We start from the raw sequence: 24,257 nt of genomic DNA on the forward strand, positions 1-24,257 counted from the left end.
CCTCATCTCTCCCACCAAAGAACGCTGCACTCTTCCTCTGTACCTTTTCAAGGGCTGTTCCCTCTTGTAAAACCCTTCTCCCAGTAGCAAACACCTACTCAGGCTTCAAAGCCAAATACAAACTTTCCCTCTTCTGGGAAGCCCTTCCTGAAATCTCCAGCCCAGTTCTGACCCCACAGGGCTGGAGGAGTGTGTGGTGGCTGCTCTGTATCTTCCAGGCTGGGAGCTTCTCCAAGATAAGCTAGTCCTATGTTATCTTCATCCTGTAATTCTTTTCACATTGATTCACTCACCACCTCTCCTCTGACACCCCTGTGGGTCTGGCCCTGTGCTGGATGGTGCTGGGATCCCTGGGAAGACGTGGATTTAGAGGTCTAAGATGTGGCCCAGTCCTGGAAGCCACCCCCATCAGAGACCTCTGAAGAGGAGGAGAGCGCACAGCAGCCAAAGGGTCTGTCACCCTCCCGTAGAAGGGCGAGGTCACACAGGTGACTTCAGAGCCCCTTTCTGTAGTCCCTCCATTTGGGTTAGAGTGAGAGTCAGTGTTGGCTTTGAGAAAGGTTTAGTCTCTGGAGCCATCAGAGAAGGAATAAGTCCAGTGTTGGAACTGGCTGTGGTTAGAGACACGGTCCAAATTAGGGTCAGGGTCACAGTGGAGTCAGGAAAGGAAGGTCTGGCGAATCTGATCTTACCCTTCCCGGCTACCTCCCCCTCATTATACGCACCTCAGCGTCTTTTCCAATCTGAGTCCCTTGCCCATGAAGTCTTGAGGAGGAACAATGCCCAAGGGCCCGCCCTCTATGCAAATAACCGTCCCGCCCAATCAGCTCCCGGGGGCAGGGCCATCGACCCCGATGGCACCTGCGGCCGCGGAAGGCCAGGCGCTCTGTGCCGCTGCTACAGATCCGTGCGCGCGTGTCCGAGGGTCCAGGCGGAGCAGGTGCGTGTGATGTCAGATCGAGGCTAGTCCGGATGAGGCTCGTGCGGTGTCCTTTGAATGTCATCTGTGGGTTGGGCTGGGTTTGAAGGTCTGAGTGTGCTGCTGTACATCAAAAGTTGTATGTCTAAAAGGCAAGTCCTAGGGTTGTGAGTCCGAGGGATTTTATGTCTGAAGGGGGTGAGTCCGTCATGTATGAGTCCGAGAAGTGTATGTCTGAGGGGCAGGGTGTGTCGGAGGAGTTGTGAATCCTAGGGTTGTGTTTCTGAGAAGTTGTGTGTCCAATGGGCGTATGTCTGAGGGTTTTGGTGTCAGTTGGGGAGGAGTTGTGTGTCCAAAGTTGTGCTGCCACAAGCGCATGTGAGCTGTGTCTGGTCTGTGAGCTGCAGTATCCTCTTCTACTGAAGCACAACCCTTTTCGTACCCTTGAGGCTCCTATGCACAACCCTATTCCTGCTGTGGGTGTACCCTCATGTGTCATGGCCCCAGACCCACATGTGGCATGACTACTACCTCTGTGTGCCTGTGACTGCTATGACCCTCGCCTGCCCCAGGGGGTCTATGCTTCATGCAACAAATATGAGGCCTCTGCTGGACCCCTGTCGTGGGCATACAGCCCCAGGATGGTGGGTCACAGTTGCTTTGAAGGGGGGCTACCACCTTCCCTGAGTCTCAGTGTCCCCATCTGGGACATGGGTACAGGAACAGTACTCTGCACATGGCAAACTGAATGGCTGTTACTTTCATGGTCACGGTAGCCCTCTCCATCTTTCTCAGAGTTCAGAACTGCAGATATTGGTCAACGACTGGGTTCTCAGGCCACCCCCAGCCCCCCGTTGCAGACTTGAGAAGTCAGAAATAGCTGAGGCCTTCTGCCTAACCTGAGAAATCCTCACTGGGGAATGTCGGCACGTCTGGACCTTTGGGATCTGGATACAAGAACTCTCAGGCTCTTGGGGTAAAGAAACTAGGTTCAAAAAAGTATTTAGACTTGGAAGACTGCCATGTGGGGTTTGAAGTCAGTTTCCCCTCTCCTGTCCCATGCCTGCCTCCCTTTACCTGTCTGAGCTGAGGAGTGAATCTTGGATTCCAGGGAATTAAATTTCTAAATATCTAGGTCCCTGAGGTCTCACTTAGGAGAGCTGGAAGCTAATTATCTGGTGTGAAGTCCCCACTTTGCAGGAGGGAAGACTGAGGCCAAGTACAGACACCTAGGTACCTTAGAGAAAGGATGGAGCACAAGACAGTCTCCCATCCCCCTGAGAAAACAAAAGCTAGGAGTGAGGGCTCCAACAATCTGTGTGGCCTCAGACAGGTGGCCCCTTTCTGAATTCCAAGGCCGCCTCTGTGACCTGAACAAGTTGAGCTCTGTCTTATTTCCCATCTCCAACTAATGATTTACTTCATTAAATCATTACCCAGCCAGGTAGACATCTGGAAAATGCAAATTAAGAGGAGGAAGGAAATTAAAATCATATGTTACCCCAACTCAAATGCAATGATTGTAGACATATTAGGGGTTTGGCCTTCCAGATTTGAGGCACATGCCCCTGGAGACAGATGTTATTTTTTGGAAAGGATTTATCATATGACTGGGATCCCATTTGGCATGAGAGAGCTCATCCCAGCCCCAGCCCCTGAATATTCGTGGGGTACACACAAAGGCTGGGTCCCATTTCTGAGCCCCTAAAAGGGTACTTTGGGCACATATCACAGGGGTTTGTGATACTGCTCTGTCACCCCAGGCTCTGGAAGAAGTGTCTTGGACTGCAGCCATGCCTAGGCCCACCTCCAGGACTGGTGGCCACAGGGCAACCCTGTGGCACAAGCCCGAGCTTGAATAGATATCTGGGGGGTCTTGCTGTGTGGCACAGGGAGGAAGCCCACTTCTTCCTCTGTAAAACTGGGTAGCTGTCTCCACTTTACTGGGCTGTCTGTAGGTCAGGAGGGCCGTGTGTAAATGAGGTGGCACATGGGCCTGGACATGAGGAGCCATCCAAACTGTGACCTAGAGGAGGTGCCTGTAAGCCATCCAGGTCCACTTCACTTCACCCTCCACCAGGGGCCAAGGAGACCTCAGGTCCATTGGCTTCCTTGTCCTGTTCTTCAGGCTTAGGTTCATGCAAAGTCAAGGTGGGGACCTTGGAAAGGACCAGTCAAGGCTGGACAGCATAAAGAGCCACTGCTGTGGGCACAGAGCTGCCTCATCCACTTTCCATACTTATAACCTTCAGTGTCTCCTGATGGACACTGTTTTGGCCTCCTGCTCAGACAAGACTTCTTTCTACTGCAGCCACTGGTTCTGCTGAAAATCCTGACTCGGACTACAGCCCTCCCCTGCTCACGCACCCCTCGTGGCTCCCTTGTTGCTCTACAGTCCGCCCTCCCACCCTGATTCCCCAGACCACTTGTATCCTTGGTTTGACTACTTGCCATCCTTGGTCTCCATTTGCCCCTCACTCACTCACCCTGTTCCAGCCATACCACTTTCTCCTGTGTCTGGGACCTGCCCAGCATGTTTCTACCTCAGGGCTTTTGCACTTACCATTCTTTTCATCAGGCAGTCCCTACATGACTGGTATCCTCTCACCCTTGAGGCCCCCCTTTTCAGAAAATTCCTCTGGCCCCTCTGTTCAAAGCAGCTGCTTCTTCCACACCCCATATTGTTTCCTCTTATTGAATTTCTTTCTTGAAGGTCTCTTTCCCTGACACAGATATATGTCTGTTGTTACATTCCCCCACAAGACTAGGCAATGGGGGAGGCCAGGCTGGGTCTGTCCTCTCCCTGCCCCTGTATCCAAACACCTGGTGGGCTTCTAGACATTTCTGGGGCAATAGAGTAGGGACCAAGGATGCCCAAAAGACCCCAATCTTTGAGTCCCTGCTGACTGTGTCTTGGGTTTGTGGGACTGTGGACTGAGTCCCTTACACCCAGCACTGACAGATGTGCTAATTTCCCAAGCTGGGAGGCCTGGGCCTCTGGGGAGGAATTTCTGGGGCTGCACAGAGAGTTCTTTCTCTGGAACAAAGAGAGGGAAACCAAACCTTGAGCTGTTCCTGCAGCTGCACTGCAGCTTTGGGAACCTCACTGGGGGCTGTGGTTGGCCCTGAGCTCCAATCTGCAGAGTTGGGTTCTGAATGTAGAGTCTCTCTAGCCCCAGGATCAGGATCCCAAGTCCCTTGAGAGATCGGATGGGGCAGTGGGCGTCCATTTGCATTGCTGTGATGGAGAAACTGGCCTCTGGCAGGTAAGCATGTGCCAGGCTGGGCCTGCACATCCTCAGGACATGGTTTTCTTCTGATGTGGCAGTGGGATGTTCAGAGGGTCAGTCCCTTGACCCGAGAGGAACTCAAACACCATCCAGTTGGCTATTGTGCTGTTGGGTCTTTAGAGCTGGGGTTTCAAACGGGAGCCCTGTGGGCCAGATGGGAGCCTCAAATATGTTTTGTGGGTTGCGAGGTATTTACAAGAAAACGGAACAAGTTACCAATGTATCTTACTTACATTTGATAAGCTGTTGTTTGCTCATTCATTTCGGAGGGTGACTGGGGGCCTACTGTGTGCCAGTTACTGAGGAGACCATCCTTGCCCTCGCATAGTGGACATCCTCATGAGGCAACATGATTGTCAAAGAAAGAAGCAAAGAAGCACAAAATATACCCAGTATATACACAGTAGGGCTTAGTGCTGCAGGGAGAGAGGATTCTGCCCGGGCAACCAGTGCTTTCAGAAATGAAGATTTCTGCCTGGCCTTGACTGACTCCTCAGAAGTGGGCATTTCAGGGGGAGGGCACAGCCTGGGCTTTGGGAAAATGGAGGGCTGCCTGGTTGGTATGACACGTGCCTGGAAAGGGACAGAGGTGGTCTGGAAATTTGCTGGTACTTGAGGTCTCCCCAAAAGGAGGAATAAAGGGGTGGGTACAGGGGGGCTCACAGGGGCCCATTGTACAAATAAAGAAACTGAATTTCAGAACATTTCAAGAAAAGAGTGTGGGGTGAAGCCAAGATTTGAACCCTGGTCTGACTAGGCCCATAGCTGCAGCCCTGGCTTCTTGGTGCATGACCACAGGGGCCCTCCCAGGAGCAGGCCTGGGGAGGGGTCTATGAGGATGGGTCTGACGGGCCTCCTATGGGTTTCAGTTTCTCCATGGGTGCCAGAGAGAGCTAGGGGAAAAGGCGCCCCCAAAGGGCCTTCTCCAGCAGGAACATTCTGGGTTTCTGGAATTCAGAACTGCATACGGGTGATATACCCCAACCTTAAACCCCCAGCTCCCATGGGAGGTGGTGACTATCCTGCCTCAGGAAGCCAGAGGGTGGGGGATACCACTGTAGGGATGGGGTCCTACCTGTGTCTGAGAGCCTGCATGTAACGGGGAATCAGCATGAAATCTGCATATGTTTAGGGAGTTCTGAGGATCTGCACATTGTTGGGGGCGTTGCATGTATTTGGAGATATGTGTGCATTTGGAAAATCAGCACATGCTGGGGGATCTGTGTTTGGGGATCTGGGTGATTGATGAGCTCTGTGGGTTTAAGGGTCTGCGTGTATTGTAGACTGCATGTTCTGGGGAATTTTGTATGTAGGACCCACATGTGTTTGGGTGATGCATGTTCCTGGGGCTCTGTGTGCTTTAGGCACCTGGGGGTTTTTAGGTACCTGGGGCTCCATATGTATTTAGGGGCATCTCCCTAGCCATGACTAATCAGTTTGTATGAGGAATAGGCTTTCTCTCTAGCCCCTACCCCAGCCTCCCTGGGTTTGCCTGGGGCCCTCACTCTGAGCTGAATGCCCTACCTCCCAGCTGAGGAGTAGTGACCCCAAGATCAGGGCCCAGTGACTGGGTAAGAAGGGAAATAGCATCTACAGAATACCTACTTCCAAAGCCCTCCCCAAATTCAGGCACCCCTGACTCCACATTTTCCAGAAGAGGAAACTGAGGTTCTAGGAAGGAGGCAGGCCCAGGGCCTAGCTGGAGGTAGGGGTCACTGGCAACTGGGGCTAGAACCACTAGAGCCTTAAGGAGAAGGGGGTGCCCTGGCCGAATTGCTCGGTTAGTTGGAGTATCATCCTGATTCTCAAAGGTTGCCGGTTTGATCTCTGGTCAGGCACATACAGAAACGGGTGCTTCTGTCTGTCTGTCTGTCTGTCTGTCTCTGTCTCTCCCTTCCTCTCTCTTTAAAATCAGTAAATTAAAAAAGAAAAAGATTTAATGTTAAAAAAGGGGGGCATTCCTGGCTTTCCAAGGGGCTCTTCCTGTCACCAGTAATGAGGTACTTGGGGAACAGGTGATGAAACCACTGCCTGGGTTGCGTGAGGCGGGCCACTGGCTTGATTTGCTGCAGTGGCCCAGAGGCAGCGCCCCCTCCCCGCTTCGCCAAGTCCCTGCGGGCCCTCACCTCCCCCAACCACCCACCTGCCTCTCACTTCTCCTTTCCTACCCTCCTTTCCCAGCCTGCTTCTCCACTGCCTTGGCCTCTGGTTCAGGGGTCTGGCAGCATGCTATCACCCTTCCCCATTATAGTCCCACTGGGAGCCAAGAAGAGGAACTTGATTCGTTCCTGATCTTTTCTCTCAAACCCTCACTGCAAAGCCTTTGAAGCCATGATTATTTTTTTTAATTGTTTAATTTTTTTATTGCTTTTAGAGAGACTGAGAGAAGGGGGGTGGGGGGGAAGCATTAATTTGTTGTTCCACTTAGTTGTGTCTTGGTTGTGCATTCATTGGTCACTTCCTGTATGTGCCCTGATCAGGGATTGGACCCACAATTTTGGCATTTTGGTACAATGCTCCAACCAACTGAGCTAACCAGCCAGGATTAGAGGCCATGATTCTGTGTCCCATTTTATGGGGGAAGAATTGGGGGGCTTGATGTCTGCAAGTGTGTCCCATGCTTCTTGCCATGGTCTTGCAAGATGGCATGCTGACTCAGCATTCCCCATTACCAAAGTCCGGTCCTCTAGCCTCTGAGAGGCCATAAGACAAGGTCGAGAGACACTTTGCACACATATTCCTCCCCATATCCTCCCCAGCTGGTGGGAGAACGGTTCTTACTCCCGTTTTCAGGTGGGAAAACGGAGTCCTGTGGAGAGAGGCCAGGGTGAAGGAACAGTGGGAGAGGGAGGTTCCTTTCAGCCCCTCATCTCTGTCACCAGGGAACTAAGGAGCCTCACCAGGCTGAGGAAGTGACAGTCATGACCTGAACGACCCCAGGAATATTTATCAATTGAGTTAGTGACCATTGGTCTCACTGTAGAGTTTATGATACCCCAGAAGCTCAAGAAAATCTTCCCATACACCCCGGTGCTCCCCCTGTACAGTGCTCAGGCCTGGGACGCCGCGCTCCTTCCCACACTTGGGGTGGGGCCAGTGTGTCCTGTCTCATTGGTCCACAACTGATCCATGCACTTCTGCCCACCCACATCCCCGTCTCAGTTCAGGACCCTGTCTCTCACCTGGATACTTGTCATCTCACTCTGCTAAACCTAGCCTCTCCCTGTCACCTCATTCCTGCTTAGACAGACTCTGCTCCCCATGGCAGGCAGAAGCTTTTTATTTATTTAACAAATTTTTTTTTATTGACTTGAGAGAGAGACAGAAAGGGAGAGAGAGAGAGAGGAGAGAGATGAGAAGCATCAATTCGTAGTTGCTTCACTGTAGTTGTTCATTGATTGCTTCTCATATGTGCCTTGATTAGGGGGCTCAAGCCAAGCCAATAACTCCTTGTCAAGCCAGTGACCTTGGGCTCAAACCAGTAACCTTAAGATTATGTGATGATCCTATACTCAAGCCAGCGACCTCATGCTCAAACTGGCAAGCCCACACTCAAGCCGAAGAGCCAGTGAGTGACCTTGGAGTTTCAAACTGGGGACTTCAGTGTTCTGGGACTATGCTTTATCAACTGCACCATCACTGGTCAGGCCAGGCCAGAGTATTTATAAAAAGTTTTTTAAATTTATTGATTTTAGAGCCTGACCAGGCGATGGCGCAGTGGATAGAGCATCAGACTGGGATGCAGAGGCCCCAGGTTCGAGACCCCGAGGTCGCCAGCTTGAGTGTGGGCTCATCTGGTTTGAGCAAATAAGCCCACCAACTTGAACCCAAGGTCACTGGCTCCAGCAAGGTGTTACTTGGTCTGCTGAAGGCCCGCGGTCAAGGCACATATGAGAAAGCAATCAATGAACAACTAGGGTGTTGCAACGCGCAATGAAAAACTAATGATTGATGCTTCTCATCTCTCTCCGTTCCTGTCTGTCCCTATCTATCCCTCTCTCTGACTTACTCTCTGTCTCTGTAAAAAATAAATAAATAAAATTAAACAATTCAATCTTTAAAAAAAAAATTTATTGATTTTAGAGAGAGAGAAGAAGGGAGGGAGAGACGAAAACATCAATCTGTTCCTGTATGTACCCTGACGGGATTGAACCAGCAACCATTGTGCATTGGGACAATGCTCTAACCAACCAAGCTATTTGGTTAGGGCCAGGCAGGGGTTGTGTGTGTGTGTGTGTGTGTGTGTGTGTGTGAGAGAGAGAGAGAGAGAGAGAGAGAGAGAGAGAGAGACAGACAGATAAGGACAGACAGACAGGAAGGGAAAGAGATGAGAAGCATCAATTCTTCATTGTGGTTCCTTAGTCTCCTTAGTTGTTTATTGACTGCTTTCTCATATATGCCTTGACTGAGGGCTGCAGCAGAGTGAGTGACCCCTTGCTCAAGACAATAACCTTGGGCTCAAGCCAGCGACCTTGGGCTTCAAGCCAGTGACCTTTGGGCTTAAGCCAGTGACCACAGGGTCATGTCTATGAGCCCGCGCTCAAGCTGGCGACCTCGGGGTTTCAAACCTGGGTCCTCCACATCTCAGTCTGATGCTCTATCCACTGCACCACCGCCTGGTCAGGTGGCAGGGGCTTTTTAAAAAAGATCTTTTGGCCCTGGCCGGTTGGCTCAGCAGTAGAGCATTGGCCTGGCGTGCGAGGAACCCAGGTTCGATTCCCGGCCAGGGCACATAGGAGGGGCGCCCATTTGCTTCTCCACCCCCACCCCTTCCTCTCTGTCTCTCTCTTCCCCTCCCGCAGCTGAGGGTCCATTGGAGCAAAGATGGCCCGGGCGCTGGGGATGGCTCCTTGGCCTCTGCCCCGGGCACTAGAGTGGCTCTGGTCGCGGCAGAACGACGCCCCGGAGGGGCAGAGCATCGCTCCCTGGTGGGCAGAGCTTCGCCCCTGGTGGGCGTGCTGGGTGGAGCCCGGTCGGGTGCATGCGGTTGTCTGTCTGGCTGTCTCTCCCCGTTTCCAGCTTCAGGAAAAAAAAAAAAAAGATCTTTTGATTGGCCCTGGCCGGTTGGCAAGTGGATAGAGAGTCTGCCCAGCATGTGGACATCCTGGGTTAAATCCCTGGTTGGGGCACACATGAGAAATGACCATCTGCTTCTCTTCTCCTCCCTCTCCCCTTTCTCTCTCTCTTTTCTTCTCACTGCCACTGGCTCGATTGGTTCCAGCATTGGCCCCAGGTACTGAGAATAGCTTGGTTGATTCAAGCATCCACCCTAGACGGGATTGCTAGGTGGATTGTGGTCAGGTTGCATGCGGGAGTCTGTCTCTTTATCTCCCCTCTTCCCACTTAAAAAGAAAATATTTTCATTGAGATAAAACACAGAAATCATTTAACTAGAACTAACAAATTTACACAAACTGAACATATCTTTATACCCACCCTAGTTCCTAGGATTCCTGCTGCCCTATCACGGCATCTGTCCTTGTGACCACTGTGCTGGCATCTATCACCATAAGTGAGTTTTGCCTATTCTGGAACTTCATGTAAATGGACTCACATGGCATATCTCCTCTGTGGAGTCCAGCACTGTTGAATTGGCACAGATCTGGGAGATTCCCCCATGTGGTTGCATGGGGCTAGAGTGCATCCTTTTTCTGTGCTGTGTAGTAGTCCATTATAGAATCTACCAGAAAGTTGTTGTTTTTTACAGAGACAGAGAGAGAGTCAGAGAGAGGGATAGACAGGGACAGACAGACAGGAATGAAGAGAGATGAGAAGCATCAATCATCAGTTTTTCGTTGTGACACCTTAGTTGTTCATTGATTGCTTTCTCATATGTGCCTTGACCGCGGGCCTTCAGCAGACCGAGTGAACCCTTGCTCGAGTCAGCGACCTTGGGTCCAAGCTGGGGAGCTTTTGCTCAAACCAAGTGACCCCATACTCAAGCTGGCGACCTCAGGGTCTCAAACCTGAGTCTTCTGCATCTCAGTCTGATGCTCTATCCACTGCACTACCGTCTAGACGGTCAGGCCCCGGAAAGTATTTAACAATTCTCCCATTAAGGGCATTTGGGTCATTTCCAGTTTGTGGCTATGATGAATGAAGCTGCTTAGAACACTCTTGTTTGTGTCCTTTACTAAAACATAAACCCATTTCTCTTGGGTGAATACTGAGGGGATAGATCACTGCATCACAGGGTAAACATATGTTCATGTTTAATAAAAGCCAATTTTCCACACTGGCTGTACCTTCTTCCCCTCCAGCCAATAATGTGTGAGAGTACAAGGGGATTTTTAAAAACTGTACAATTATATCTAACCCTCCCCTGCCCGCAAACTCCCCATGGCTTCCCATTGCCCTCAGAGTAAAGCACACAAATACCTACATGACCCAACCCCCATCACCCTCTCCACCACCATCCTCCTTGCTTCTCCCCTTTGCCAAGCTGTCCTGTTTGATTTTTTTTTTTTTTTTCAAAAATGGCAGACTTATGATCACTCTGAACTCAGACCCTGTGGTTCCCCGGCCAAGTCCACCCTTGCCTCAGATCTTCCCACCACTGACTCTTCCCTCACCTGACTGTTTCTTTCTCGTGCTTCAGGTCTCATCTTAAGTGTCACCTCTTCAGATAGTTCTTTCTCGAAAGCCCTGGCTAATGTTGCCTCTTTCATGGTCAATACTTCACTCTTTTTGGACTTCTGACAAACAAGTTTCATAAAAACGACTTGAGTAGTTTCCATTGTTTTCAAAGGTCTTGAGTTAGTTTAAGTAACATTGCATTTTCCTGTCCTTTGAGATTTAATAAAACAGCCATAAAACCATCTGAGCCTATGGTAGGTTGCAGTCACTTTTCTAGTTTTCAGTGACCATTGATCTACTTACACTTTCTAATTCAAATGAGGGTCCATTTATCACAATGGTTGGAACATGGTTGATCTCAAAAAATGTTAAGTATGAGGGTGCGAACAAAAGGGTGGGGAAGAAATGGTCTCTCAGCTTCAAATGCCCACTCCACTGCCCCGTCTCTCTACTGAAGCCCAATTACATGCTTCTTCCTCTAACAAACCCTCTTGGATTTCTCTTGGCCCTTCCTCCTTGCTCCATTCCCTATCACTGCCTTTCTGCTAGGCAGATGCCACGTGCTCTCTGCTTTCTGGCTGGACATTGGTGTGTGTGGGGTATATGCAGAAGAGGCCTCCCCAGACCTCAGCCTTCCCCCTCGTGCCTAGCACATTTAGCAGTCACCACCACCTCCCCCCAACAGTTCCGATCACGCCAACATCTGGAGAACTGGCTGCTCATCTGTCTGTGGCTTGGGGTGGGGATTTGCATGTGAGTACAAATATATATGCACACCCTGGGCCTTCCACCCCCACATTCCTTGGCTGGCCCTTCACACCTGGCCTGAGACAGGTCCACTCAGTGGCTGGATTTGCATGCGCGTGTATTTCTGGGTAGGGAGTCAGCTGAGGCAGTCTGAGAGGAAGTTGTTGAGGGAAGCTGGGGGTAGTTCACACATGTCTCGTTTGACCTACTCCATTCACCAAATCTACTAGCAACCTCTATATCTTATCCTGAGGGGCTTTCAGTCTAGGGGACACTGCTGAATATATACATCCCAGCCCCATGGGTTTAGAACTGAAGGGAAGGGTGGGGGTTGTCACAGTCCAGGGTGAGGGCAGGGAGGGCTTCCTGGAGGGATGGATTTTTTTTTTTTTGATAGATTTTTTGAGCTGGGTTTTGAAGTGTGAATAGGAGTTGGCCAGGTGAAGAAGGGGCTAAAGGGCTTTCCAGACAGAGACATTTTGTTGAAGGTAGAGAAAGATGAGCAGGGGTTGACTGGGGCGGGGCCTTGAATGCCAGGCTGGGAACTAAAACTTTCTCCTAATGGCAGTAGGGAGCCATGTAGAGTGTATGAACAGGAAACGTCATGATCATAGATTTTTTTTAACTTTTATAATTGATTTTAGAGAGAGAGGAAGGGAGAGAGAAAGAGAGGGAAACATTGATCTGTTGTTCCACCTATCGATGCAATTGCTGGTTAATTCCTGCATGTACCCAAACTAGGAATCCAACCCACAACCTTGGCACATAGGGACAAGGCTCCAACCAACTGAGCTACACCTGGTCAGGGCATGATCAAAATTTTATGTTGGGCTGATCCCTCAGAATCAAAGCTGGGGATGGCTTTAGTTCCTAGGTGCTGATTGGAGGTCCAGGGCCATTAAGAGTCAAGAGTCAGCCCTGGCCGGTTGACTCAGCGGTAGAGCGTTAGCCTGGCGTGCGGGGGACCCGGGTTTGATTCCCGGCCAGGGCACATAGGAGAAGTGCCCATTTGCTTCTCCACCCCCCCCCTCCTTCCTCTCTGTCTCTCTCTTCCCCTCCCGCAGCCAAGGCTCCACTGGAGCAAAGATGGCCCGGGCGCTGGGGATGGCTCCTTGGCCTCTGCCCCAGGTGCTAGAGTGGCTCTGGTCGCGGCAGAGCGACGCCCCGGAGGGGCAGAGCATCGCCCCCTGGTAGGCAGAGCGTCGCCCCTGGTGGGCATGCCGGGTGGATCCCGGTCGGGCGCATGCAGGAGTCTGTCTGACTGTCTCTCCCCGTTTCCAGCTTCAGAAAAATACAAAAAAAAAAAAAAAAAAAAGAGTCAAGAGTCAAACCCCTATGTGAGCCCATCTGAGCCTGTCAGACCGGGCCCCAGAGATGGCCGAGGATCTGGTACCTTCTGAAGGACCCAAAAAGCCCTGGAGTACAGTGACTTTACCCCTAGTCTCTGCCTAGATGGATGCAGCCCTGGCCTCCCCTCCAGTATCCTGCCATCTCTACCCTCCCTCCCCTTGTCATGGCAGCCATGGAAAAGTTTTTCAATGATAAATTCCTTCCCTTTTTTTTTTTTCTCTCTTCCATCCTTCCCTTCTTTTTATTTTTATTTTATTTTATTTTTTATTTTTTTTATTTATTCATTTTTTTAGAGAGGAGAGGGAGAGATAGAGAGAGAAAGAGGAGAGACAGAGAGAGAGAGAGAGAAGGGGGGAGGAGCAGGAAGCATCAACTCCCATATGTGCCTTGACCAGGCAAGCCCAGGGTTTCGAACCGGCAACCTCAGCATTTCCAGGTCGACGCTTTATCCACTGCGCCACCACAGGTCAGGCCTTCCCTTCTTTTTTAAAAAAATGTATTTAATGATTTTAGAATGAAGAGAAAGAGAGAAAAAGAAAAAGAAACATTGATTTGTTGTTCCACTTCTTTTATGAACTCATTGGTTAATTTCTGTATGTGCCCTGACCAGGGAGCAAACCTGCAGTGTTGGTGTATAAGGATGACTCACTAACCAACTGAGTTACCTGGCCAGGGCCAAACTCTCTCCTTTCTTGGTCAAATCCTCCCCTGGCTCTCCATTGCTTTTAGACCCAAACTCAGCCTTCCCCACAGCTTAAAGGACCCAGAGTGGCCCTGCCTCTGTGGACTCTCCCCTGAGCTCCTCACTCCAGCCTTGTTGCTGTGTCTCGTCCTTCCCCAGGCCCTTTGTACTTGCTGTTCTTTCTGTCTAGAACTCACTTCCTGTCTCAGTTCTTGGGGCTCAGTTCAGAAAGACCCCCTTGACCTTTTGGTTCTTGGGGCTCCCCCATTATGTGATCCCTGACCTAGCAGGGATGTCCTTATCTAAAATGGGAACAGATTAAGAAGGGACTGGAGTCAAATATTCCAGGCTCAGATTCTCAGGTTCAAGTTCCATGTTCCCATAGGACCAGAGGCGTGGGGAGCATTTCCGGAGTCATCTTGGCACCAAGACCTCCAGGCCAGTGCCCCCCTTCTGTCCCCAGAGACCCATCATGGTGAGGGCAACACATCCCAGCCGTGGGAACGCGCTGATTCCAGCCAGGGATTAAAATTAGCCCCAGAGGTTAAATTTAGCATATCAATCTAGAGTTTGGGGGCTGGGGCAGGTTTTCTCATTGGCTGGACTCTACATAGCTGTGACTGCTCAGAAACTCAACCCAGAGAAAGTAGAGGGCACTCCAGGGGTTACACAGCAAGCTACATATGATGGCCAGTGCATCTTACACTCCTGGGCCCTGGGACTCTGGGATGAAAGGGGTCCCAATCAGGCTGAGATTTGGGAGGCAGATGTGGATACTCATGGAGACAGACCTGCATTTCCCTACACTTTCCCAGAGCTTGTTTCCAGGTCTGTGCCAGGTACTCTGCACTTCATACCCACCCCGTTCACAGAACAGCAATCTGAGGCCCAGGGAGAGGCTTCCATTGCCAAGGGCTACCCAGTGGGTCAGAGACCAAATAGGACCTGAGCACACGCCCACTTACCCTGGGCAGGCCTGTGACATGGCTTCAGTCACCTGTGACATTGTGACATGGGAGTGGCTGGGGGTAAAGTGTAGTCACAGAGTTTGTGGAGGGGGTGTAAGAAATCTCAGGGACCTTGGGGTGGCTGACTGTACAACTTGATGGGTGCTACACGACAGGCAACATGATTTCTTTGTTCCAAGGATCCCTGCATGGAGGGCACTGGGGGAGGCCTGGGCCCCTACATGCTGCATGTCTTGGAAACATGATGCTGCCTTCCCTGAGCTGCCCATTCTCACTTTTGGAAAACTTGCTGGGGAGATCTGAAATCTCCACAAGTAGGGTCTGGGTTGTCTCCCAAGTCGCCCTGGGCCCAAATCATTATCTGAAGGCTCTAAGCCTGAGGCCTTTCCAGGGTGTCTCCACCTCATCCTGGCAGAAAGTGGGGCAGAGGTGGGTTTCTGTTATTTAAAAAACAATTTTTTAAACAGAAATAGTCCATAATCACCCTGGCTGGGTAGCTTATTTGGTTAGAGCATTGTCCTGACACGCCAAGGTTATAGGTTTGATCCCCTATTGGGACACATATAAGAATCAACCAATGAAAGCATAAATAAGTGAAACAATAAATCGATGTTCTTTCTCTCCAATAAATAAAAATAAAAATAAAATAAATAGTCCATAATCACTGAGGGGAAAAGTTAAAAAAATTCAGATAATCAAAAAGTAGAAAGAAAAAAGACACAAAAGACCACACATTGTATGATTCTAATTATATGAAATGTCCAGAACAGACAACTCCATAGAGACAAAGCAGATCAGTGGTTGCCGGAGGCTGGGAGAGGGAGACAGAAGTGGCTATTCATAGGAATAGGGTCTCTTTTGGGGGGGATGAAAAATTTCTGGAACTAGCCTGACCAGGCGGTGGCACAGTGGATAGAGCATCGGACTGGGATGCAGAGGACTCAGGTTTGAGACCCCGAGGTTGCCAGCTTGAGCACAGGCTCATCTAGTTTGAGCAAAGCTCACCAGCTTGGACCCAAGGTCACTGGCTCAAGCAAGGGGATACTCAGTCTGCTGTAGCCCCCTGGTCAAGGCACATATGAGAGGGCAATGAACAACTAAGGTGTCGCAATGAAAAACTAATGACTGATACTTCTCGTCTCTCTCCGTTCCTGTCTGTTAGTCCCTATCTATCCCTCTCTCTGAATCTGTCTCTGTAAACAAACAAACAAACAAACAAAATTCTGGAACTAGATAGAACTGAGAGTTGTACAACATTGTGTGAATGAACTAAAGGCCACTGAATTGTGCACTTTATAATGGTAAATTTTGACCCTGGCCGGTGGCTCAGTGGATAGAGTCGGCCAGGTATATGGACGTCCCAGGCTTGATTCCCAGTCAGGGCACACAGGAGAACTGACCATCTGTTTCTCCACCCCCTTCTCTCCCTCTTCCCCTCCCATAGCGAGTGGCTCAATTGGTTGGAGCATGGCCCCAGGCGCTGAGGATAGCTCAACTGGTTAGAGAGTGTCAGCCTCAGGCACTAAAAATATCTCAGTACTCAAGCATTGGCCCTAGACAGGGAGGGTTGCCAGGTGGATCCTGATCAGGGCACATGTGGGAGTCTGCCTCACTAGTTTTCCTCCTCCCACCAAATAATAAATAAATAAATAAATAAATAAATAAATAAAATGGTGAATTTGTGTTATGTGAATTGCATCTCATTTTTATTTTTATTTCATTTTTTTTATTTATTCATTTTTAGAGAGGAGAGAGAGACAGAGAGGAAGAGAGAGGAGAGAGATAGAGAGAGAGAAGGGGGGAGGAGTTTGAAGCATCAACTCCCATATGTGCCTTGACTAGGCAAGCCCAGGGTTTCCAACTGGTTGACACTTTATCCACTGCGCCACCACAGGTCAGGCTCATTTTTATTTTTGAGAGAGGCAAGGAGAGAGATGAGACAGGAGCATTGAGCTGTTTTTGTATGTGCCCTGATTGGAGAGCATCTCACTTTTTTTTTAAGAGAGAGATAAAGAGAGGGACAGACAGACAGGAAGGGGAGAGATGAGGAGTATCAACTCATAGTTGTGGCACTTTAGTTGTTCATCGATTGCTTTCTCATACATGCCATAACCAGGGGGCTCCAGTTGAGCCAGTGACACTTTGCTCAAGCCAGTGACCTTGGGCTTCAAGCCAGCGAACTTTGGGCTCAGGCCAGTGACCATGGGGTCATATCTATGATCCCATGCTCAAGCCGGTGACTCCATGCTCAAGCTGGTGAGCCTGTGCTCAAGCTGAATGAGCCCATGTTTAAGCTAGAGACCTCGGGGTTTCAAACCTGGGTCTTCAGAGTCCCAGGTCAATGTTCTATCCACTGTGCCACCACCTGGTCAGGCTCATCTCATTTTTTTTTCTTTTCCAAGTGAGAACAGGGGAAATAAGGAGACAGACTCCTGCATGTGCCCTGATCGGAATCCACCCGGCAACCCCTGTCTGGGGCAAATGCTTTTCCCATCTATGGCCATGCTCACAACCAAGCTATTTTTAGCACCTGAGGTGAAGGCTCCACGGAGCCATCCTCAGCGCTTGGGCCAATGTGCTTGAATCAATCAAGCCATGCTGTGGGAGGAAAAGAAAGAGAGAGAGGGAGGGAGAAGGGGAAGGGGGAGGGATGGAGAAGCAGATGGTTGCTTCTTCTGTGTGCCCTGAATAGGAATTGAACCTGGGAAATCCACATGCCAGATCGATGCTCTACCACTGAACCAACTGGCCAGGGCTGCGTCTCACTTTTTTTCTTCTTATTTATTTATTATTATTTTTTTTACAGAGACAGAGAGTCAGAGAGAGGGATAGACAGGGACAGACAGACAGGAATGGAGAGATGAGAAGCATCAATCATTAGTTTTTCGTTGCGCATTGCAACACCTTAATTGTTCATTGATTGCTTTCTCATATGTGCCTCGACTGCAGGCCTTCAGCAGACTGAGTAACCCCTCACTCAAGCTGGCGACCTCGGGGTCTTGAACCTGGGTCTTCCGCATCCCAGTCCGACGCTCTATCCACTGTGCCACTGCCTGGTCAGGCATGCTGCATCTCACTTTTTACAAAAAGGAAAACTTATCTGTTAATTTCCAACAGATGGTGTCTCCCATCACAAACATTTCCTTTTAGTCTTTTCCACACTCAATAAGGTTTTTCTTTTTTCTTTTTTTTTTTGTATTTTTCTGAAGCTGGAAACGGGGAGAGACAGTCAGACAGACTCCCGCATGCGCCCGACCGGGATCCACCTGGCACGCCCACCAGGGGGCGATGCTCCGCCCCTCCGGGGCTTCGCTCTGCCGTGACCAGAGCCACTCTAGCGCCTGGGGCAGAGGCCAAGGAGCCATCCCCAGCGCCCGGGCCATCTTTGCTCCAATGGAGCCTTGGCTGCGGGAGGGGAAGAGAGAGACAGAGAGGAAGGAGGGGGGGTGGGGGTGGAGAAGCAAATGGGCGCTTCTCCTATGTGCCCTGGCCGGGAATCGAACCCAGGTCCCCCGCATGCCAGGCCGACGCTCTACCGCTGAGCCAACCGACCAGGGCCTCAATAAGGTTTTTGAATGTGTTGTGTTTTGGTTTGTTTTTTTTTTGTAACCACAGCCCTCAGTCTTGTTTGGGGGGTTGTTGTGAGTTGAATAAGTTGAAAGATGTCCGAAGGGTGGACCAAACTCATTTTCAGAAGCTCCAGATGACTGAGGGTTGCATTGGATGTCCCTCCAACCTGTCCTGTTGAACTTTTAGGCTGTTGCCAATATTCATAATAGCAGTATGTATGTGGCATCTGTTGTGTGCTGGGCAGATGTAGGTTAGCTCACTTTGTCTCCAATAACAATGAATAGTATACAACACTGTCATCCCTACTGCACAGACTGGTGCCCAGGGAGGTTAGGCTCCCTGAGGTACCATAGTTACCAGGGGGTAATTTTTTTAGATGCTGGGGCAAGAGTATCTGTATCTCCATATTTTACCCTGGCTTGGCCTTCTCCTCATGTGGAATTTGGTGCAGAGGTGTTCAATGAGCATCTACTGCATCCTGGGCTAGTTGAGAATAGGGGCCATGGGGGTGGGCCAACCTGCCTTGATTTCCCTCATCATCTCTGCTTAGTGCCTGGCAGGGGGAAGAGGAGGACCAGCAAGAAGGCTGGTTGCTGGGCCTCACTCTCCACCCACACACTCTGCACTCTTCTCCTTCTCCCCCAGACCATCATTCAGTCCAGCCTAGGACAATGGGGAGGAAAAAAATACAGATCTCACGCATTCTGGACCAAAGAAATCGGCAGGTGAGTTCACTGGGTGGAACAGTGGTTGTGGCAGGCATTCAAAAACTGGACATTTGGGGGAATTGTAGGGAAATGAGTCTTGGTGCCATGTCTGGAGTTTGAGATGGAGCATGTGCTGATTTTCCTGATGATTTACTGAAGCTCTGGTCAGAGAGGAGATGGAGCTTGACACAAACACATCCAGAGGGAGGCACAGAACTGGAGCAGCTCAGAGAGGGAGTTTGCACTCTGCCAGGAGACCAGGGAAACTTCCCAAAGAAGAGGCCATTGGGCCAGGATATGAAGCATCAATAGTAGAAGTTTGCCAGGTTAAGAAGTAAGAAGTACAAGCAGAAAGAACAGCACATGTAGAGGCACAGGATCATGAGGCCTGTGTGGGAACCAGGCATCTCCACCTCCCCCATGCTACTCCAGATCTCTGTCTTCTCCTTCTCACCTGTGGGTCCTGGGTCTAGGTGACATTTACCAAAAGGAAGTTCGGACTGATGAAGAAGGCCTATGAGCTGAGCGTGCTCTGTGACTGTGAGATCGCTCTCATCATCTTTAACAGCACCAACCGCCTCTTTCAGTATGCCAGCACGGACATGGACCGTGTGCTCCTGAAGTACACAGAGTACAGTGAACCCCATGAGAGCCGCACCAACTCTGACATCCTCGAGGTACCCTGGGCCCTCCTCCTCAGCCCACTCTGCCCTCTCAGAGCCAAGGGACTCTTGGTTTGTACAAAAGATGAGCGTTGCAATCTGGCTTTGCTGCCAGTTAAAGCAGGTTTGGGGTAATGAAGTGTTCCTCTGGGGTAGTTATCCAGATAGTAAAAATAAAAACATCAACCATGACACATTGAGGGCTTCACTGCATGCCCCTCCCACACATCCTCATCTCATTTAACTCTATGAACCTTTGGTAAGTACAGATCAGAAAATAGAAGATACCGTGGAGCAAGCTGACCTTGCTGCGGTCCATGACTGTGCAGGTCACTGTCCCAGGGAGCTCAGGAAATCCTATCAGGTTGCCCTCCAGTGCTCAATTTCCCAACAATTCTTTTTCTTTCTTTTATTTTATTTATTTTTTATTTTTTATTTTTTTTACAGAGACAGACAGAGAGTCAGAGAGAGGGACAGATAGGGACAGACAGACAGGAACGGAGAGAGATGAGAAACATCAATCAGTTTTTCATTGAGGCTCCTTAGTTGTTCATTGATTGCTTTCTCATACGTGCCTTGACCATGGGGCTATAGCAGACTGAGTAATCCCTTGCTCGAGCCAGTGACCTTGGGCTCAAGCTGGTGAGCTTTTTGCTCAAACCAGATGAGCCCGCACTCAAGCTGGCGACCTCGGAGTCTCGAACCTGGGTCCTCGGCATCCCAGTCCGACGCTCTATCCATTGCGCCACTGCCTGGTCAGGCCCCAACAGTTCTTTGTTTTTTGGGGGTTTTTTTTGTTTTTTTTTTTTTTTTTCATTTTTCTGAAGCTGGAAACAGGGAGAGACAGTCAGACAGACTCCCGCATGCGCCCGACCGGGATCCACCCGGCACGCCCACCATGGGGCGACACTCTGCCCACCAGGGGGCGATGCTCTGCCCATCCTGGGCGTCGCCATGTTGCGACCAGAGCCACTCTAGCGCCTGGGGCAGAGGCCACAGAGCCATCCCCAGCGCCCAGGCCATCTTTGCTCCAATGGAGCCTTGGCTGCGGGAGGGGAAGAGAGAGACAGAGAGGAAGGTGCGGCGGAGGGGTGGAGAAGCAAATGGATGCTTCTCCTGTGTGCCCTGGCCGGGAATCGAACCCGGGTCCTCCGCACGCTAGGCCGATGCTCTACCGCTGAGCCAACCGGCCAGGGCCCCCAACAGTTCTTAAGCACCTACTACATGCCAGGCTGTAAAGCATCATGTGGATGCAGAATGCAGATACTGGAATTATAGTAAGGGAAGTGTTAGGACAGTGCCAGCAGGCCTACGTGGACCTCTGATTTCAGGGCAGGACAGTCTCTCACTCGCACAGTTATAACTTACCAGATCATAATTCACTGGGGGCTTTGGTCAATGGGATTTAGCTGGAGCTACTGTGCCTGCACTCCACCCCACCCACAGAGGTAGGTAGGTCTCTTCCCTTCACCCACACAACCAGACTCCCTGGTTAGGATGGGGAGAAGTTCACCCTGTTGTGTCCCCTCCTCACAGACACTGAAGCGGAGGGGTGTGGGTCTTGATGGACCAGATCTGGAGCCAGATGAGGGCCCTGAGGGGCCAGGAGAGAAGCTGCGGAGGCTGGCAGGTGATGGGGGTGAGCCCGCCTTGCCCCGGCCCCTGCTCTTTGTAAGTGAATCCCTACCCTGTTGTAAATGTGGTCCTCCCCACCCCTTCTAGTAGTTAAGGCTAATGGAAAAAAGGCCAGGAAGCCTAGAATTGGGTGGCAGATCTCTGCTTGGGTGGGCAGGAAAAACTTCCTGGAGGAATGGGGCTTTGAAGGATGAATAAGAGTTCAACAGGCAGGTAATTCCCTCCCTCCCTCCCTCCCTCCCTCCCTCCCTCCTTCCTTCCTTCCTTCCTTCCTTCCTTCCTTCCTTCCTTCCTTCCTTCCTTCCTTCCTTCTTCCCTCCCTCCCTCCCTCCCTCCCTTCCTTCCTTCCTTTTATTCATCAAACACCTGGGGAGCGCCCTCAGTGCCAACCCCATGCTGAGCAAGAAGCCCCAGTTCTGGGCCTAGTTGTCCAGGAGCAACAGAGACAGACACAGGCACACTCACCGTGTGAGGTTAGGCCAGAGGGAGGAGTAGTGAGGACTTACAAAAGGTGGAAGTTGGCTCCTGAACTCATTGGGATATTCTGTCTTCTCACCTCCTGTTTCTCCTACCAATCCCATCCTCTGCCCTCAGCCAGCAGCCCCCACTATGCCTAGCCCAGATATGGTATATGGGGCCCTGCCCCCACTAGGCTGTGACTCCAATGGACTTGGGGAAGCCCTGCCTGCCCAGAGCCGCCCATCCCCCTTCCGGCCAGCAGCCCCCAAAGCTGGGCCCCCAGGTAAGCATGGGATACAGGCTTTTGGGAAGGTGGAGGTGGGTGCTGGTCCCAGGGGAGTTTGTGGGGGTAAGGATCTTGGCTCTGGCACTGCTTGGCTGTGTTCATCACCTCTGGGCCTCAGCCTTCATCGGATGACATGGCTGCCTGCCCTTTCTCTGGGGTCTCCTGCTCTGCAGGCCTGGCCCACCCTCTGTTCTCCCCAAGCCAACTTGCCAGCAAGACACCACCACCTCTGTACCTGGCAGTGGATGGGCGGAGGCCAGACCTGCCTGGGGGCCTGGCAGGAGCCCGAGGGGGACTGAGCACCTCGGTGAGTACGGGGAAGCAGTGTCAGGGCTGATGGAGACAGGCAGGGTGGCCTGAGTGTGGGCCTCAGTTTCCCTTTCTTCCGTTCTCCACACAGAGAGGCCTCTATGGTAGCCTTCAGAGTCCATGCTCTGATACAGCTCCAGGACCCCCACTCGGAAGCTTTCCCTTCCTCCCAGCCGGTCCCCCAGGTATGCACCGCCCACCAGCCATGCTGTGGGAGATACCCATACACTGCCTGCTGGCAGTCCACATTCCCGCACCCACCACTGGAAGCTGACTGGTGGTGTAGGTCAGGCCTGGGCAAGGGTCAGACCTGAAGGTCTCAGCTTATTCCTCTTGCCCCCCCCCCCCCCAGAATATGATCTGGGAGACCCCCCTCCACCACCCGGCTTGTTGCAGCCTCCTACTCTGGCCTCATGGCAGATCTCGAGGGGTGATGGTCCCCTAGCTGCACCTGTTCAGCCCAGGTAAGTGCCCTGACTACCTCTCCTACCCAATCAGACCCCACAGTGGGACTCTTCCAAGTCTTCCGAAGCCCCTATCCACTTCTGACACCTGGTGGCCACTCCTATTTCTGCACTCCATCCTTTGCGAGTGCTGACAGGGGTGGGGTGGGGTGGGGGATCTATTTTGGAGGCCCCAAGAGGGATAGCCACCTCCTCATTTCCCAAGGTCTTCTTGCCGAGCCTTTTCCCAAGCCATTCCACCTCCTAATTTCCTTTCCTTCCTTCCTCTCAGAGCTCACGGCTCCCATTCTCTCTCCCCTTTCTCTCTGTAGTGGGGGCCGCAGTCTAGGTGAGGAGGGCCCCCCAGCCCGCGGTGCCTCCCCACCGACCCCCCAAGTCAACATCAAGTCTGAGCGCCTCTCGCCGGCACCCAGGGGCCCTGGCGACTTTTCCAAGACCTTCTCCTACCCCTTGCTCTTGGCCGGGCCCCTGGCAGAGCCCCTACGGCCTGGGCCTCCACTGCGCCGGCTACCCAATGCTGACGGTTGGCCCCGGTAGTGGACCCAGGGGTGTCAAAGTCCCCAAAGCCAGGCCGGGCAAGAGCACTTGGGCTCCCAACCCCCCCCCCCCGTACTGCCCCCACTACATATCCTCAGAGAAGACCCAGGGGATAATGACCCCCTTCATGATGGGGGCCTGGAGGAGGAAGGCTGGATTCGGATCTACGATGGTGGGGGGGAGGCTCCGTTTCCCCTTCCTGAGTATGTACCCACCAATAAAACACACATGGCTTCCGTGCATGAAATGATCTATCGCTGCTCAGATCCACCCCCTACCTTCCTCCACTGTAAAGCCAGTAGCCACGGCCACCATCACAGCCGCCTGGCCCATGCAGGTTTGCACTTGATTCGGACAGTCGGTAATGAAACAATGGAGCCAAGAACTGGTGGGCCATCATCTTTAATCCTAGCTTGCACCTGGCAGGCAAGTAAAAACACACACTGGGCTCCAAAACCCATTCATTCAGTGCTCACAAAGCTACTGACTTACCCGAGTTTCCTAGAATCAAAGGTTTCTACTTCACCAGCCTTATTCACCTCTGTTCCCTATCTTCTTCTCTCTGCACAAACTGGCTTCTCACTCAGCACTCCACCATCTTGGCTGCTTCTCCTGGCCTCCTCCACGTGGCCTTTCTCTGCTCTCCTTTCTTTTTTTTTTTTTTTAATTTATTTATTTTTTATTTATTCATTTTAGAGAGGAGAGGGAGAGACAGAGAGAGAGAGAGGAGAGACAGAGAGAGAGAGAAGGGGGGGAGGAGCTGGAAGCATCAACTCCCATATGTGCCTTGACCAGGCAAGCCCAGGGTTTCGAACCGGCGACCTCAGCATTTCCAGGTTGATGCTTTTTTTTTTTTTCCAAATTTTTTTTTATTTACTTTTTTAGATTTATTCATTTTTATTAGAGAGAGAGGGAAGAGACAGTGATAGGGAGAGATAGAGAGAGAACAGGGGGAGAAGCAGGAAGCATCAACTCCCATATGCGCCTTGACCAGGCAAGCCCAGGGTTTTGAACTGGCGACCTCAGCATTCCAGGTCGACGCTTTATCCACTGTGCCACCACAGGTCAGGCTGCTCTCCTTTCTCTACTGTCTCCT

The 24,257-nt window shown here is 51.2% G+C and overlaps 1 protein-coding gene across 3 annotated transcripts; it reads left to right on the forward strand.

The window, feature by feature from the left end:
• Positions 1–867: 867 nt before the first annotated feature.
• On the forward strand, positions 868–23,280 carry MEF2B (myocyte enhancer factor 2B). 3 transcript variants are annotated; one of them, XM_066253273.1, is made up of 9 exons: positions 868–940; positions 18,748–18,827; positions 19,283–19,486; positions 21,008–21,142; positions 21,701–21,848; positions 22,025–22,158; positions 22,225–22,345; positions 22,513–22,624; positions 22,936–23,280. In XM_066253273.1, the coding sequence occupies exons 2-9, from the start codon at positions 18,774–18,776 to the stop codon at positions 23,159–23,161; spliced, it is 1,134 nt and encodes a 377-aa protein (XP_066109370.1). In that variant the 5' UTR covers positions 868–940; positions 18,748–18,773; the 3' UTR covers positions 23,162–23,280. The 3 variants fall into 3 exon arrangements, with proteins under 3 accessions (XP_066109370.1, XP_066109371.1, XP_066109372.1); XM_066253274.1 differs by having other exon boundaries at positions 22,252–22,345; XM_066253275.1 differs by having other exon boundaries at positions 19,397–19,486.
• The last annotated feature ends 977 nt before the right edge of the window (positions 23,281–24,257 follow it).

The sequence above is a fragment of the Saccopteryx bilineata genome, chromosome 1 (assembly GCF_036850765.1).
Source record: "Saccopteryx bilineata isolate mSacBil1 chromosome 1, mSacBil1_pri_phased_curated, whole genome shotgun sequence".
In the NCBI taxonomy this organism is placed as follows: domain Eukaryota; kingdom Metazoa; phylum Chordata; class Mammalia; order Chiroptera; family Emballonuridae; genus Saccopteryx; species Saccopteryx bilineata.

Coding starts and splice junctions, on each gene's coding strand:
- MEF2B (XM_066253273.1), top strand. CDS start 18,774: ATGGGGAGGAAAAAAATACAGATCTCACGCATTCTGGACCAAAGAAAT. Junction 19,487..21,007: donor CCAACTCTGACATCCTCGAG/GTACCCTGGGCC, acceptor CCCTCCTCACAG/ACACTGAAGCGGAGGGGTGT. Junction 22,346..22,512: donor CCTCCCAGCCGGTCCCCCAG/GTATGCACCGCC, acceptor CCCCCCCCCCAG/AATATGATCTGGGAGACCCC.